This window comes from Taudactylus pleione, unplaced genomic scaffold (genome assembly GCF_031769625.1).
Source record: "Taudactylus pleione unplaced genomic scaffold, aTauple2 ptg000095l, whole genome shotgun sequence".
In the NCBI taxonomy this organism is placed as follows: Eukaryota; Metazoa; Chordata; class Amphibia; order Anura; family Myobatrachidae; genus Taudactylus; species Taudactylus pleione.
The window spans coordinates 2751617-2768652 of record NW_028284497.1 but is presented as its reverse complement, the minus strand read 5'-3'; the positions used below and the strand labels follow the sequence as shown (position 1 = coordinate 2768652).

At 43.1% G+C, this 17036-nt stretch overlaps 1 protein-coding gene across 1 annotated transcript; it reads left to right on the top strand.

Annotated features, from left to right (window-relative positions):
• The first annotated feature begins 870 nt into the window (after positions 1-870).
• On the top strand, positions 871-1830 carry LOC148526476 (olfactory receptor 6F1-like). The gene has a single exon (XM_088470136.1). It carries the CDS (start codon positions 871-873, stop codon positions 1828-1830), a length of 960 nt encoding a protein of 319 aa, XP_088326262.1.
• Positions 1831-17036: the final 15206 nt, after the last annotated feature.

The window sequence follows — 17036 nt, the reverse complement described above, 5'->3', positions numbered from 1 at the left end:
GTAAGGGACTTGCTTTATATTGGACAAGTCCTGTTGATGGTCTTAACAAAACAATTATATATTATATTATGTATTATAATCGAACCAACAATCGAGAATATTAGGCGCAACACTTGCGAACAAAACAGTACAACTGGATGTAGCTCTAATGGAGATTAGATAATCATTTAAACTAGCAGCACTGATGTTTCTTGGTAGGGTTTGTTAAACTGCAATTCATGATATACCAATATATGCTAAATGCAATTACAAATGCAATCATTAAAACTATAACTTTTCTTTCTCTGCAAACAAGGAAAGAGATAGATTAACCAAATACATGATGAAGCACGTATTAATAGCCCATATAGAAAATATTTTTGGCCCTTGCTTAGTGTTGCTCTGTTTATGTGATTTCAGCTTCAAAGTTTTACAGGGCAAAATGAGACATGTTATATGGTTTGCTTCCTATTATCGTACTATTGTTTCTACAACTTGGGTGGTAATAAGTAAATTATTGTCAGTCTCATTCCATGAGGGAAGAAGGGATCATTCCCTTATCAAGATTTTCAGGAAACAGGATGACACCAACTTACAAACAAAAGCAAAACATTTCATACAATAATTCTATTGTACAATATCAAAGTCCCTAAAAATGAATAAATTGTAGTCATCAAACCTGTCCCTTATAGCACCAATATCATATGTTTAGTTATCCTTTCATGATCTCTGCAATTCACTGTGAATTCATGTGACCATGATATAATACTACAATGATGTGTCAGGGAGAATAAGAAAACATTTGTGGTACTTGTGGATATACTTTACTATGGTTTCCTTTATTTTGTTCCCATTTATAGATTTCACTAAGGTAAAAAGCCTTATGAAAGTATGAATGCCATAAATCAAAGTGAAGGGATAGAATTTATACTATTGGGATTCCCTAGCAGCAGGCAATTGCAGTTACTTTTGTTTGTGATTTTCTTAGACATCTACATATTGACCATTGCTGCAAATATGATCATTATAGGCATCACACGCCTGGATTCCACTCTTAGGAAAATGCCAATGTACATATTCTTATGTAATTTTTCTTTCCTTGAGATCTGGTACATTACTTCCACGGTGCCAAAAATGCTGTTGGACTTCATGGTGGACAACAATATAATTACTTATAATGGCTGTATTGTTCAGATCTATTTTTTCTTTGCATTGGGACTCACAGAACTTTTCTTTCTTGCAGTGATGGCCTATGACAGGTATTTGGCTGTATGTCACCCACTACATTACACATACCTTATGACAAGCAAACTGTGCAGCCAGATGGCCTTGTGCTCATGGATTTCTGGATTTTTAAGCAGCTTTTTCTTGGTCATTCCCAGCTCTAGACTTTTATTCTGTGGTCCAAGAATCATTGACCACTTTTTTTGTGACTTTATCCCATTGCTAAACATCTCCTGCAATGACACTTTGGCTACAGATAGGATCTTCTATGCTTTTGCTTGGATTGTCATATTGTATTCATTGTTACTCACCATTATTTCTTATGTACAAATCATAAAGACAATTTGTCGTCTGCCTTCTCAGTTAAGTAAAAGGAAAGCATTTCCGACATGTGTCTCTCATCTGACTGTTGTCTTGACTTTTTATGGAACAATTATTTTTATGTATATCCGTCAAACCACACAAGACACTTTAAATATGGATAAAGTTGTATCTGTATTCTATGTAGTTGTGATCCCTTTGCTTAATCCACTAGTGTACAGTCTGCGAAATAAGGAGGTCCATGAAGCATTAAGAAAATATCTTGCACGTCTGGATATATTTGTTAATGCTAATTTTCTATTATAATCTACTATCAAATATTCATGTAAACTCCAATAGTTATGTTCTGTGACTGTCTTGGAAATATACCTCTGTTTTTTTCGTGCATGAATAAAATTTAATTTGTTTTTTTAAAACATAATTTACTATTAGAGGAAGAATGGAAATATTTACATTAACACATATCTATACAATATCTAACATCCCTCAAAGAAATCTCATACATTGTTCTGTCAAAAACAAAAGATTCTCTAAACTGTTCCATGGTACAGTATATTTAACTCAGTTCACATTCAGACCCACAATTTCATTAATTTCGTTAGCAGAATTTGTCCTTAAGTGTTTGCAAAAATTCCCTTACAGATATGCCCAGCTGTATTGATGCTTCTGGCATGGCAAATCGCGCCAGTATAACGCGAGACACATGCCGCAAGTGGATACATGCACTGCATACACAGACGCAGGGCCGGATTAAGGGGGGGGGGCGACAGGAGCGGTTGTCCCTGGGCCCCCACACACAGAGGGTCCCCCAATAGCAGCGGTGCAACTGGTGGCTTCAACCGCTGCTAGTGTCTCAGCCGCTAGTGTAGTGTAGACCGTGCAGTGAGCGCGGCCACACTACACAGTGACAAACACACAGCAACTGGTGGCAGCTGTGTGTTTGTTACAGCAGCCGATGAGAGTCACACAGACTCTCATTGGCTGCTGCTTCAACGGAGGGAGCCAGCTGGAGCTCACTTATGAGCTCCGTCTTCTGGCTCCCTCCTGGGTGATGATGGGAGTGACGTCATGACGCTGATGTCTCTCCCATACTGCAGGAGAAGAGGAGCCGGAGCGGACAGCGGCGGTCGCGTCAGGAGCGGGGTTTCAGGTAAGTTGTTTTTTTTTTCTGTGTGTGTAAGGGGCAGTGCATAGGGGGGCACGCTTCATGGGGGCACTGGGGGAAATGCATAGGACAACTACTGGCGACACTGAATAGGGGTGGGCTACTACTGGGGGCAGTGTATAGGGGGGACTACTCCTGGGGGCAATGCATAAGGGGGGACTACTGGGGGCACTATATAAGGGGCACTGCATGGGGGGACCACTACTGGGTCTGGGGGCACTATATAAGGGGCACTACTGAGGGCACTGTATAGGGGGACCACTACTGGGGAGTTATATAAGGGGCACTGCATAGGGGGGACCACTATTGGGTCTGGGGGCACTACTGGGGGCACTGTATAGGGGGACCACTACTGGAGCATTATATAAGGGGCACTGCATAGGGAGGGACACTACTGGGTCTGGGGGCACTATATAAGGTGCACTAATGGGGGCACTCTATAGGGGGACCTCTACTGGGGCATTATATAAGGGGCACTGCATAGGGGTTACCAATACTGGGGGCACTGCATAAGGGGCATTACTACAGGGGATGGTGGTATATAGGGGCCCCCACAAGTTTGTTGCCCAGGGGACCCCACAGACCTTAATCTGGCCCTGCACGGATGCGCCTCCATAGGAATGCATGGTGTGCACACCATAGCATAGCGTAGCATATGGTGGTACGGAAGAATCGCATGAAGAGATGCGTGCACACGTTTGTGGCACGATCAGTCGCAATGTAACTGGGCGCATCTGTATCTCTGAAAAAAACAAAAGGTGCCAATGTATGTATTCATACATTTTTTAAATACAGTAAGATATTACAATTCAAGAAAGTTTTAATTTCTGTCATTTTTGGAGTGAAGAAGATAAATGTAAAAACACACAATAAATGGAGTTTACATTTATGTTTATATCCATGTATATAACATTATTTTCATATTAAAATACTAGTTATGTTTGAATACTTGACAGTATCACTCACTAGTAAACATTTTTGAAGTTCTTGATTATAATTTGATTACATAATATTATTAATACAAACTATTCCTCAGTATTTACAGTTTTACCTCCACCCATTAATACCAACTTCATGAGTGCAATACTATTTGTACTATTCATTTACTCTACAGATTTTTTAACAGTTGTACAGTTTATACATTGCTGGTTTCTAGCCAAGTGTCCTGAATGGGATGTAGTTAGTTTACCACCGCACAGGATGCCAGCAGTCGGAATCCTGACCCGCGGCCAGAACACTGGGGCTGGAATCCCAACATCAGTAGAGATCCCGATGCCGGAATCCCAATACATGGCATCCTGAATGTAAGTACAGTGTGCCGGAATAGTTTGTAGCTGCGGCGGAGTGGGAGTGTTAGGTTTAGGCACCACGGGGGGGTTAGGGTTAGGCTGCGGGCAGGGGGGTTAGGTTTAGGCACCACCGGGGGAGGTTAGGGTTAGGCACTAAGAGGGGAGGGTTAGGTTTAGGCACTAAGGGGGAGGGTTAGGTTTAGGCACTAACGAAGAGGGTTAGGATGCAGGAAGGGAGGGTTAGGGTGTGAAGGGGGGAGGGTTAGTATACTTATTGAACCACTGTCTTCATTCTCAGCATCAGGTGCTGCTGTTGGTCTTTTAACGGTCGGCATCTCGGTTGCTGGTCTTCCATACCCAACCCATCCTGAATATCACTTCTATTTCATACATTTTTAGAACTCATGACTATGAGTTGACACTTTGGCATTTGTGGATACACTGTTTTCCACATTTTTTTTTTAATTCCTTGTTGGTGCTGTCTTTCAGTTGTCCTGAAAAATGTGATGTTTGTGTTCACAAATCATTTTCATCATGATAGGTGTAATCTCTTAAATTATGTCTCTAATAATGTCAAAAATTCTGTAAAGCTTCATAATGATCTATAGAAGAGGTTCCCAATCACGGTCCTCAAGGCTCCCCAACAGTTCTTGTTTTAGAGATATCCATGGTTAAGCACAGGTGATTTAATTGGTTCCTCAGTCAATTTGATTTAACCACTTGTGCTTAACCATGGGTATCTCTAAAACCTGAACTGTTGGGGAACCTTGAGGACCACGTTTGGGAACCTCTGATATAACGCAAGACTATGAAAAAACCACAATGGGCAATTAGAGGTCATTATATGTTTTATTTATATATCTTTTTATTTATTTAATTATTCTTTTTATTGACATGTATACTCTTTATATAGCACCAGCATAATTCACATCACTTTACACATGCATCCACACACAACACATCCTACCATTTAATAATTTTTATATTGTTATGTTTTTCAAAGATAATTAAAATTCCATTATACTGTATGAAGAGGACATAGCTTTTTCATACAACTTTATCATTATTTTCACAACTTGTACTTAATCAAAATCTGTTTAAGGTTTATATAGGTAAATACACAGCTAGTTTTTTTCTATGTTTAGTTGTACATATTTACAGCTTCCTATGACCACCACACAATTGAGACTGTATAATATAAATTTGTTATAATTCCATTTTTATTTATTAAATAGTCATACAGTATGTTGACTGAAATCAACTGTAAACGGAACTACATAAAGTTTTTATATGACTACATATAAATGGGCGTGTAAATGTTAATATATGTTGGCACAGATCTGTATATAAAATGTCCAGGTCTCTGTGGTCATGTATCATAAGTGTGTGTGCTTGGCATGGAGATTTTATGATGCAGTATGACTTAATTGTTACAGTATGATGACATTTGTTGGGTGTATCCTTTTATATGGTGGCCAGTAGAATAATATGCTGGCATGAGTTGAGTAATGTTGACAATGAGAATAGTAATGTATGTGTTGGATATGAGAATGTTTGTGATATGATGCTCTCTGTGGTGACCATTGAGATCATTTCCTAACAATAAGAGTATAATATGGCAGTGTGGTCATGGAGCCTGGTACTACATGTGGTGATCAGCAAGGTAATATTTGTGGGTCATGGTGGTGTTATGCTGACATTAGGCTGTATATAATAGGCTTGGCACTACATATGATGGGTATGGGACTGCATATGATCAGTACTGAGGATGTTATCCTAGAATAGGGCTTTTATAATAGTTGTGGTATTACATATGACAAGTATAAGACTGCATGTGATCAGCACAGGGGTGATATGCTGGAATAGGGCAGTATATAGTAGACTTGGCATTACATATGATGTGTATAAGGCTGCATATGAGCAACAGTGAGGTGTTATGATGGAACAGGGCTATATATAGTTGGCATGTTACTACTTATGATGGGCATGAGACTGCATATGATCAGAACTGAGGTGTTATGTAGGCATAGGGCTTTATATAGTAAGCTTGGTACTACGTATGATGGCCATTATCAGGGCCGCAACTAGGGGGGGCTGGAGGCGCCAGTGTCCTCCAGCCTGGCGCCGCAGGGAGACTCCAAGCCGGACGCCCGCTGAGATGTTATTACCAGCGGGCGCCCGGCTCCTTCTCTGCAGCGCAGTGCTAGCCGAAGGCTGGAGTTCTCTCCTGAACTCCAGTTTCTGGCTCTCCCCACAGGCACTATGGGAGAGACGTAATGACGTCTCTCCCATAGTTCCGAGGAGCAGCTGGGCGGACCCAACAGCAGCAGCCACAGGAGCGGGGTTTAAGGTAAGTATATTTTTTGTGTGTGTGTGCATGTGGCACTATGGGGGCATTAACAGGGGGCACTACAGGAGGACTACAGTGGCATTACCTACAGGGACATTACCAGGGGGCTCTACAGGGGCATTACCAGGGGGATCTACAGGGGCATCATCAGGGGGCACTACAGGTGGCATTACCAGGGGGCTCTACAGGGGGACTACAGTGGCATTACCTACAGGGGCATTACCAGGGGGCTCTACCGGGGCATTACCAGGGGGCACTACAGGTGGCATTACCAGGGGGCTCTACAGGGGCATTACTAGGGGGCATTACTATTTGGTCACTACAGGGGCATTACTATATGGGCACTACAGGGGCATTACTATGGGGACTTTACCATATGGCCACTAGTACAGGGGCATTACTTTAGGTGCACTGCAGAAGGGGGCATTACTTTGGGAGCACTGCTGCAGGGGGCATTACTATGGGAGAATCACTGGGGGGGTGGGCTCCAAATTACTGTCTTGTCCCAGGTGACAAAAACCCTAGTTTCGGCCCTGCCATGATACTGTATATAGTCATCACTTGGGTGTAATGCTGGGTTTAACTGTGCATATAATTGGCTTTGTACTACATATGGTGAGAATGAAAATGTATATTGTCAACACTGGGTGTTATGCGGACATGGGCCTGCACATAGTAAGTATGGAAATACAGTATGGGGCCTATTTATCAAGCCTAAAAATGTGGTTAATCAAAATGTCTGTTCATTCAGGATTAGGTATTTTTATTCACAAAGGCTATTTAACAAGCAGATAAAGCAACAGATATTGGATATATCTGCAACATTACCACTTTTGCAGTAGATCTCCACACTCTAAGATGACCACACAAAAACTCTGGGCACACAATATTATTAAAACAAATCTGTTTTATTAGGGATATTTTGCTGCTACTAATCATGGAATTAATGTATTATTCTAGATTTAGATAAAATAATAACCAGACATGATATCAAAAGTGATACTATAGAAAACAAATTATTTCTATCCGATGTAATAATTACTGATATCTAAATCATTAAAGGAACATGCATCTTTTTAGACAAAAACACAATATGGGGTATATTAACTAACGTGCAGGTTTTTATAAGTGGAGTTGTTGCCATAGCAAGCAATCAGATTCTACTTAACATTAATCTAGCACCTTCTACGAGCTAATAGCTAGAATCTGATTTGTTGCTATGGGCAACATCTACCCTTATAAAAACCTGTGCGAACACTCCACTGCGATCGGGACTGCAATCGCAGTGGCTACGCAGACCCATTGCAGAGTGATTGACAGGAAGAACTGTTTGGGGGTGGTGACGGAGGGGTGGTTGGTGAAATGCAGGCATGCCAGTGCATTCGAATGCAGGGGCGTGCAGAAATTATCCACTGCGATGCCATATGCAGCCTGAGCTCTCACTGCGTACCAGAAGCTTAGCAACTTCTGAGTAAGGTCTGACCTTGTGCAAGTGTGTGTGAGGCTGCGATTGTACTCAGTGTTACTGATGGTTTCACAGTCTTGCTAAGTATTACTGAAAGGGGCATTTTAAGAGAGGAGGGGGCCCATTTGCACTCCTCGCGCGGGGCCCCCTCCTCTCTCCCTGGTGGCTGGCAGCCGACTGACATGGCTGGCCAGCCACCGGAGCATTAGTAGACTCCGTGCACTAGAGTGTGCCTGGAGTCTACTGCGTATGCGCAGAACACCGGAAAAATGGCTGTGGCGGCCTTTTTCCGGCGTTCTGTGCATGTTCAGTAGACTCCGGGCACACTCTAGTGCCCGTAGTCTTCTGCCCATGCGCAGAACACCGGAAAATGGCTGCGGCGGCCATTTTTACGGTGTTCTGAGCAGCAGTGACACCAGACGCGGGACCTCGGACAGCTACGTTTAAAAATAATATGGGTGCAGTGTGTGCAGTGCGGGGCCCCCCTGGACCCAGGGGCCCGTGTGCCCCGCACACACTGCACCCATTATAGATACGCCACCGATTACTGATGTGTGTAAGGTAAAGTGGGCATCCTTATGTTGTGCTGCGACGGCATAGCAATCGCAGTGGATTAGCATATGATTGCAGTGAGACTGCATGCGTAATCACTATTGCAATCGCATCTGCGATCCTTGCTGAATCTGGCCCATAGTCTCCATTTACTTCAGTACACTTATCCCATCGATGGTCCTACCAAAGTCTGTTGATTGGTCTCAAACCAATCCTGTACAGCAGTTATGGCATCGTCATAAGATGCAAAAGTCTTCCCACGAATGTGTTCGACCAGCTTGAGTGTAAATTGCAGTAGACATCATCTTTTTTATTTGCATATATTTAATGACAGGTCAAATTTCAGTTTTCTCTGTTTTTCAGTATTCTCCAACTTTCAACTTTAAAGCTGCATACACACACAACGATTTTGTTACCAACGATTTTATGAACGATTTTATAAACGATTTTCTGAAGATTATTGGTGCATACACACGATCAGATTTTTTCTTCAGATATGGACGATAACGATTTAAAAATCGTTCAGTCGTTCATATCTGATGGAAAATCGTTCATATCTGACATGCCTGAACGATGGTCGATCAACAATGCGCGTTCCCGTTTGTCAGATAACGATATCTGACATCTGATGGGTATGCAGTCAGACTTGGACGATTCCATTCATTTTAATGCAGTCAAAAATCGTTCAATCGTTCAAATCGTTTAATCGTTCAGTCGTTCATCTGACAAATCTGACAAGTCTGACAAATCTGACCGTGTGTACGCTCCATTAGTCATATTTTTTTGAACAATTTTTTTGAACTACAAACGATTTTTGCATATTCACTTAATGAAAATCGTTCAGTTGGTCAGTCTGACTAAACTACAAACTACAAACGTGAACGCGCATGAACGATAATCGTTCATCGTTTTAACTCAGAAAGTTAATGATTTTTTAAACGATTGAATGATAAACGATATCGTTATCGATAATCATTCAAAAAATCGTTGTGTGTGTATGCGCCTTTAGTGATGTTGTTCCGTTTATTATTTAATATCTGCAAATATGAAAGAAGAATGGTGCTGTAATTTTCCATAGTGTTCTACTAAAACCTCTATTACATACATACAGAAAATCAATACAGGGTGACATATACTATTATGTCAGAACATGGACTCGTATGGGGCCTGATTCAGAGGAGAATGCAGCTGAAGCAGTGGTTGCAATTTTTGCAGAGTTTGCTAATATGGCACTGTTAGTTTCAGTCTTTACCTTGTGTACTTGCATGAACAAGACAGTGCAAGCCCCGAGATGCACACTTTCAATGCCCATGGATGGTGTGTCTATGTGGTTGGTTCCAAACACTCCACCATCGCTGCATTATCACAGTCACAATAAATGCTTGCACCAGCCTATAGCTGGCACAGTGTCTTCTTCTGGACTCTGACTAAGCATGGACTCTGTGGCTGCATGTATGCATTTGGTAATGCAGCTGTATTCACTAACAGGCCCTTGACACTCCAATAACACTCCCATTAGATGGCCTTTTTTTGTGTTTACTTCAGGCCACCTCCCAGACACCACACAGGAATGTCCTTGGATTTGCCTCACTTGTTCTAATGCCAGTGCCTTTCTATGCAACAGCAGACTCCATGTACACTCAGGGTAATACATGCAATGTAGGGGTTTTCAGGACTTTTCGTGCATGCGCAGTAGCAAATAATCACTTAAAGTAACTGTGCAAACATCTGCATTGCATCCACATCTGAATCAGGCCCATACTGTTATCCTCAGTTCTATACGCTAGGCATTATGCAAAATGAGAAGGTTTACACAAATTTCATCTATCTAATCTATCTATACAGTATGTGTGTGTATATATATATTTATATATATATATATATATTGTATGGCAGCATCAAGCTAGGTGACGATAGGCAGGGCCGCCAAGAGCCAAGGCGGGCCCCGGTAATAGGGGCGTGGCCTAATCTCTGGAGTCATGGCCACGCCCCCTTGCTGAAAAAAAAAATAAAAAAGATTTGCAGCGCCACTCGCCGGGGCAGGGGGCGCTCTGAGCCCCCTCAGCCCGGCGCACAGCCAGGGGGGGCGCGATCAGTGTGATTGCTCCCCCGCACAGGCATAGGAGACTGCTGAGCTACGAGCAGTCTCCAATTGCAGCTCAGCACACGCTGTGTACTGGGCTGCTGTGAGGGAGGGGGGGCGGCGTCGGACCCAGGCCCCCGCCGGGCCCCTCAGGAAGCCCGGGCCCGGGTAATCTGTACCCGCTCCCCCCCTCTCGGTGCCCCTGACGATAGGGAGCCATGCATACTGAGTTTGACTAGTTCTACCCACACAGCGAAGAAGAAGGAGGTATGATCAGAACTAAGGGCTGCCTTGTGTACAGAGGCCCTGATTCAGAGCCGGACGCTCTGAAGAGCGCTCGCTTTGAATCAGGGTGGTTTTTTTTTTTGTGCAGCCTCCTGGCCACTCGCATAGCTGTTGGTGACCGCCCACAGCTATTGCGAGCGGCCAGGTGATGGTCGCGATTGTCTCGACCATCGCGACCATCGGGGCTTGCGACGAGACCCTTGCGGTAGGGTCTCATTCCCACAAGGCCCAGTGAGCTTCTGGCTCTTAATAGAGTTGGAAGCTCACCACTGACATCACTCGTGATGTCAGTGGGGCTGCCCCCAAATGGCAGGCATTCCTTCGGGAACGCCTCCATTTGGCCAGCCACACCCCCTGCCCACCTCCAAAACTGTGCAAGCTGTCGATCAAAATCGACAGCCGCCCCCTTTTGGTGCGAGACCCGGAGTGACTGAGCGCCCATTGCCAGCCGGGTCTCGCGCATGCGCACGTCGGAGCTGGCTCTGGTGTGCGCATGCGCAGTGGCCAAACATCGACCCACTCACGAGAGCATAGCGCTTGCGAGCAGGTCTGAATCAGGCCCAGAGCCCGGTGGGGCAGACCGGTCAGGTTACATGTGGAGTTAGTCCAAGGAGGAATGGAGCAGCCAAAGAGCTCAGTGTGCCAAGCCAAGCCAGTGGGAGGCCAGGAGGCCATTTTTAGACCTGCAGTCAAGCGGGGAGGACCTTAAATCTCTGACTGTGTTTATGAAAGTGAAGCAGCCAAGTGGCAGGCCAGGAAGCCGGTGTTCAGACTTATAAGGAGACAAGGAAGATCACAGACAAGCCAGGCCAGGAGTTCAAACAAACCCACTCACCAAATAATCACCCGGAATATCGGCCAATGGCCACTCATTAGTAGAAATCAGAATACATTTTTATTATTGACAAAGATAATTTAAAAGTGTATAAAAAAGTTCTTACAGCATGCAATAAAAAGGTGTAATTTGTAATGCCACTTTCGTAGAGATGGAATTCAATCCTGCCAAAACCCCTTCTGAGTGGGAGCTCGATGGTAGGGACTTCAAGTTGTGGCAATTAAATATGGCAACCAAACCCTATGGGTTTTGTTCCTCAAAGGGACTTCTTCCGGGGTCTTGGATCTTTAAAGGGTGATACAAATAAAACTAAAAATAAATATAGTGGATGGTACTATAATGAATCAATCCATTCCACATTTCAAATACATTTACAATTGTATACAATAAAAATATACCAGATGGTACAATAATTTGACAATCCATTACACAAAATTGATCATTTCAAATAAATTGACAGTCCCATCTCTGCAAATCGGCTAGCTGATGTGTCCCAACAAATTTGTAACTGATAAAATAGCAGTTATCTTCAGCAGTACATAATTCAAATCCCAAAGATCTTTATTTCACTGTTTTAGAATATGTGGAAGATAATCCAAGGGGGTTAATAGAGAATTATTCCTTTCAAGAAGGGAATCCTTCTGGATTTTTTCGTTAGCTATATTAGCTCCTAAGGGCATAAATGAGGGGATTTCTATGGTTTCCTTTCTTTGAAATATCGTAATAACTGGAAGCACACTGTGTAGTTTTATCATTTTATAATTTTTGCCAACTGTCAATTCTGTTTTGTATTTATATATGTAAATCATATTACTGTAAAGCTGGAGATTACATATAGAATTCCGTTCCATAGTAGTAAGGGTTATTTTAGCCTATCTTTATACAGTAGTTTTTGTAAATGGTCTATCTTCTAGTCCTATAGATACACCTAATTTAAGTCAATTAGGCACTAATTTATTATATCACAGTCTTTATATTTAAACACAATTTGGTTATTGATACACCCAATTTAATTCCATTATGTATTAATTTTCTATGTCATAGTACTTATTCACACATATAGGCAACCTTTATTTCACCAAATGAGTACCATTTGACATCTAATAATATATGATCTTGGACTGTTTCACTCTTAAAGCCATGCACTCAAATTTTTAGTCATCATATAATGTTTAGTTTAGATAATCATATTAATTCCTTATTCAACAAAATATACCATCATTAGGCTCCATACACAAATGGGTAGAGCTGACTAAAGATTAAAAATGTATTTAACAATAGCTATAACAGAGTTAATAATCCTGATTCCAATTTGAAAGGTTATATTATAGGCTATAATAAAAAAAATTTTGCTCAATTGTTGTGTAACATTCCACCTGCCTTTTCATTATACTCATAGCAATCATCGTCGCAAAGTCATGATGTCATGACGTCAGGACACGTGTTCTAAAGTCATTGCCTACATTGCTGTGTGACAGGGGGAACACAATCAGGCAGACTGTGCATTCCACCTGTCTTCTTTTCTTTTCTCTTTTTTCATCTAGACCAACAGCGTGATGTCATGACACGCAATGTCTACAACGCACGTTGCAGCGATGAAATGAAAGCAGGAAGCTGCAGTCCCGAAATCCTGTTCAGCATCCATTTCGGTGGTAAAATTATGCCAATGATGTCACTGCCCTAAGTATTTAATTTTTTAGGACTGTTTCTTGTCATCAGAACAAAATTATTAAGTTGTAAAAGTGTGTTATATACAAATTCTTATTCAAATGTACCTACTGCAATAGCAGGATTTTTCACAATAGTTTGTTTATAGGGACTAATTGATGTAAAGGGGATTTTAATTAGGCTACAACATGTTCCCTATATAAAGGAAGCCAATTTAGTTAAGCAGTTATCACTACAGCAACTAGATAAATTTTTCCTTCCAAGGTCCATTTATCTCTGAGGAGTTTTAAAGTAAGTTATCTTGGATTTTGCTATTTTAATCCCAGCTATCTGATAGTTGTAGATGTATTTCATGGGGTTGGGTATGGGATGCCAGTGCTTGGGATCCTGACGGTCAGAATCACGATGCCGCCACCTTGACAGGGTAAGAATACTTACACTTGTCTGTCAGTATCCTAAGCCTCCCCTTCTCCCTACCCCTAACCCTCCCTCACTGGTGACTAAACCTAACCTCCCCACTAGTTTCTAAACCTAACCTCCCCCCTCCCCACACCCTAAACCTAATAGTCCCCCCTAGTGCCTAACCCTAACCCCTAACCCTAGTACTTATTGTCGGTGTGTATCCCGACTCTCGGTATTTTGACTGGATCCCATCTCATGTTACAAAAGTGAGTTATATACAAATACTAATTCATATGGTGTACCTATGGTCTGGAGAGGGTTTTAACCATAGTTTGATTACAATTGATGCAAAGGAGATGGTAATTAGGTCACAACCTGCACTTATGTTTAACATCAGGTTGTAACTTGTCCAATGAAAAATCACTATTTCCTATATGAGGTGATGCACATTATATATATATATATATATATATACTAGGGGTGAGCGGGTTCGGATTTCTGAAATCCGAACCCCCCCGAGCCCCCCCGATCCGAGTCCGATCCGAATCAGGCTCGACTTTTCCCGCCTGACTCGGATCTGAAATCGAGGCAAAACGTCATCATCCCGCCTTCCGAGTCTCGCGGGTTTTGGATCCTATATAAGGTACCCGCGTCTGCGCCATTTTCTCACTCGGCTGTGGACAGTGAAGAGGGAGGGTGGGAGTTAGGGCTGTGTAGTGTAGTGTAGTGTAGTGCTGCTGTTGTCCACTACTTCAAAGTCCTTAGGGGCTGGCTGTGTTGTGCTGTGCTGCTGTTGTTAATAGGGGCTGTGTCCACTACTTCAAAGTCCATAGGGGCTGGCTGGACTGTGTTGTGCAGTCAGTTCTCCATAGGGGCTGTGTCCACTCCAAAGTCCTGTGCAGTGTCCCAGTCCTAAAGGGGTGCTGTAGTGTTGTCCAGGGGGTGCTCTGTCCATCAGGGGTGCTCCCCCCAAGTGCTAAAAAAATAATATATTTTCTGTGTTTGTGAACTGTGTGCGCAGTAGCCGCACGTGCATCAACAAAGTAGTGCCAAGCATGCGCCTGTGTCATAAGTAAAGGGCCGGCTGGCTTGACCGTTAAGGGTGCTGTAACCCCCGAAAGTACACTCCAGTCCAAACCATAAAAAAAAAATAATTTTCTGTGTTTGTGAATTGTGTGCGCAGTAGCCGCACGTGCATCAACAAAGTAGTGCCAAGCGTGCGCCTGTGTCATAAGTAAAGGGCCGGCTGGCTTGACCGTTAAGGGTGCTGTAACCCCCGAAAGTACACTCCAGTCCAAACCAAAAAAAAAATTATTTTCTGTGTTTGTGAATTGTGTGCGCAGTAGCCGCACGTGCATCAACAAAGTAGTGCCAAGCGTGCGCCTGTGTCATAAGTAAAGGGCCGGCTGGCTTGACCATTAAAGGGTGCTGTAACCCCCAAAGTACACTCCAGTCCAAACCAAAAAAAAAATTATTTTCTGTGTTTGTGAATTGTGTGCGCAGTAGCCGCACGTGCATCAACAAAGTAGTGCCAAGTGTGCGCCTGTGTCATAAGTAAAGGGCCGGCTGGCTTGACCGTTAAAGGGTGCTGTAACCCCCGAGAGTACAGTCCAGTCCAAATCAAAAAAAAAATTATTTTCTGTGTTTGTGAATTGTGTGCGCAGTAGCCGCACGTGCATCAACAAAGTAGTGCCAAGCGTGCGCCTGTGTCATAAGTAAAGGGCCGGCTGGCTTGACCGTTAAAGGGTGCTGTAACCCCCAAAGTACACTCCAGTCCAAACCAAAAAAAAAATTATTTTCTGTGTTTGTGAATTGTGTGCGCAGTAGCCGCACGTGCATCAACAAAGTAGTGCCAAGCGTGCGCCTGTGTCATAAGTAAAGGGCCGGCTGGCTAGACCGTTAAAGGGTGCTGTAACCCCCGAAAGTACACTCCAGTCCAAACCAAAAAAAAATTATTTTCTGTGTTTGTGAATTGTGTGCGCAGTAGCCGCACGTGCATCAACAAAGTAGTGCCAAGCGTGCGCCTGTGTCATAAGTAAAGGGCCGGCTGGCTTGACCGTTAAAGGGTGCTGTAACCCCCAAAGTACACTCCAGTCCAAACCAAAAAAAAAATTATTTTCTGTGTTTGTGAATTGTGTGCGCAGTAGCCGCACGTGCATCAACAAAGTAGTGCCAAGTGTGCGCCTGTGTCATAAGTAAAGGGCCGGCTGGCTTGACCGTTAAAGGGTGCTGTAACCCCCGAAAGTACAGTCCAGTCCAAATCAAAAAAAAAAATATTTTCTGTGTTTGTGAATTGTGTGCGCAGTAGCCGCACGTGCATCAACAAAGTAGTGCCAACAAAGTAGTGCATAAGTAAAGGGCCGGCTGGCTAGACCGTTAAAGGGTGCTGTAACCCCCGAAAGTACACTCCAGTCCAAACCAAAAAAAAAATTATTTTCTGTGTTTGTGAATTGTGTGCGCAGTAGCCGCACGTGCATCAACAAAGTAGTGCCAAGCGTGCGCCTGTGTCATAAGTAAAGGGCCGGCTGGCTTGACCGTTAAAGGGTTCTGTAACCCCCAAAGTACACTCCAAACCAAAAAAATATATATTTTCTGTGTTTGTGACTTGTGTGCACTGTGGCTGCACGTGCATCAACAAAGGAGCAGTGCCAAGCGTGCGCCTGTGTCCCATAAGTAAAGAGCCGGCTGGCTCATTTCTTAAAGGGTGGTGTAACCCACAAAGTGCACTACTCTCCAGCAAAAATAAAAAAATATTTTCTGTGTTTGTGTGCGCTTTAGCCGCACGTATATATATCAATATAACATAAATGGAGGACCAAACTTTCTCCGATAAAAATAAAATAGGGAAAGATCAAGAACCACTTCCTCCTAGTGCTGTTGCTGCTGCTGGGAGTTGTTCATCATCCCAGAGAGGAAGTAGGAACATCACTACTTTTACTAAACAATTGACCCTCCAACAGTCCCTAGCGATGAGGATGAAGTACGACAGCAGTCATCCTGAAGCAAAACGTATAACTGAGGCCTTGACTGCTATGTTGGTGTTAGACGTGCGTCCGGTATCCGACATTAGTGCAGTGGGATTTAGACAATTGATGGAGGTAGTGTGTCCTCGGTTCCAAATCCCGTCTAGATTCCACCTGCATCCTCAAAGCAGCAGTGACAAGCGTGCGTCTGTCTGTTAAAGGGTGGTGACACCCTCAAAGTGTGCTACACAAACAATTAAAATATTGTTCTTTTTTTTCTGTCTTTGTGAATTGTGTGGGCTGTAGCCGCACCTGCATCCTTAAAGCAGCAGCGACAAGCGTGCGTCTGTCTGTTAAAGGGTGGTGTAACTCTCAAAGTGCTCCAAAAAATAAAAAACTATTTTTTTAATGTGTTTGTGACTTGTGTGCGATGTAGCCGCACTTGCATCCTCAAA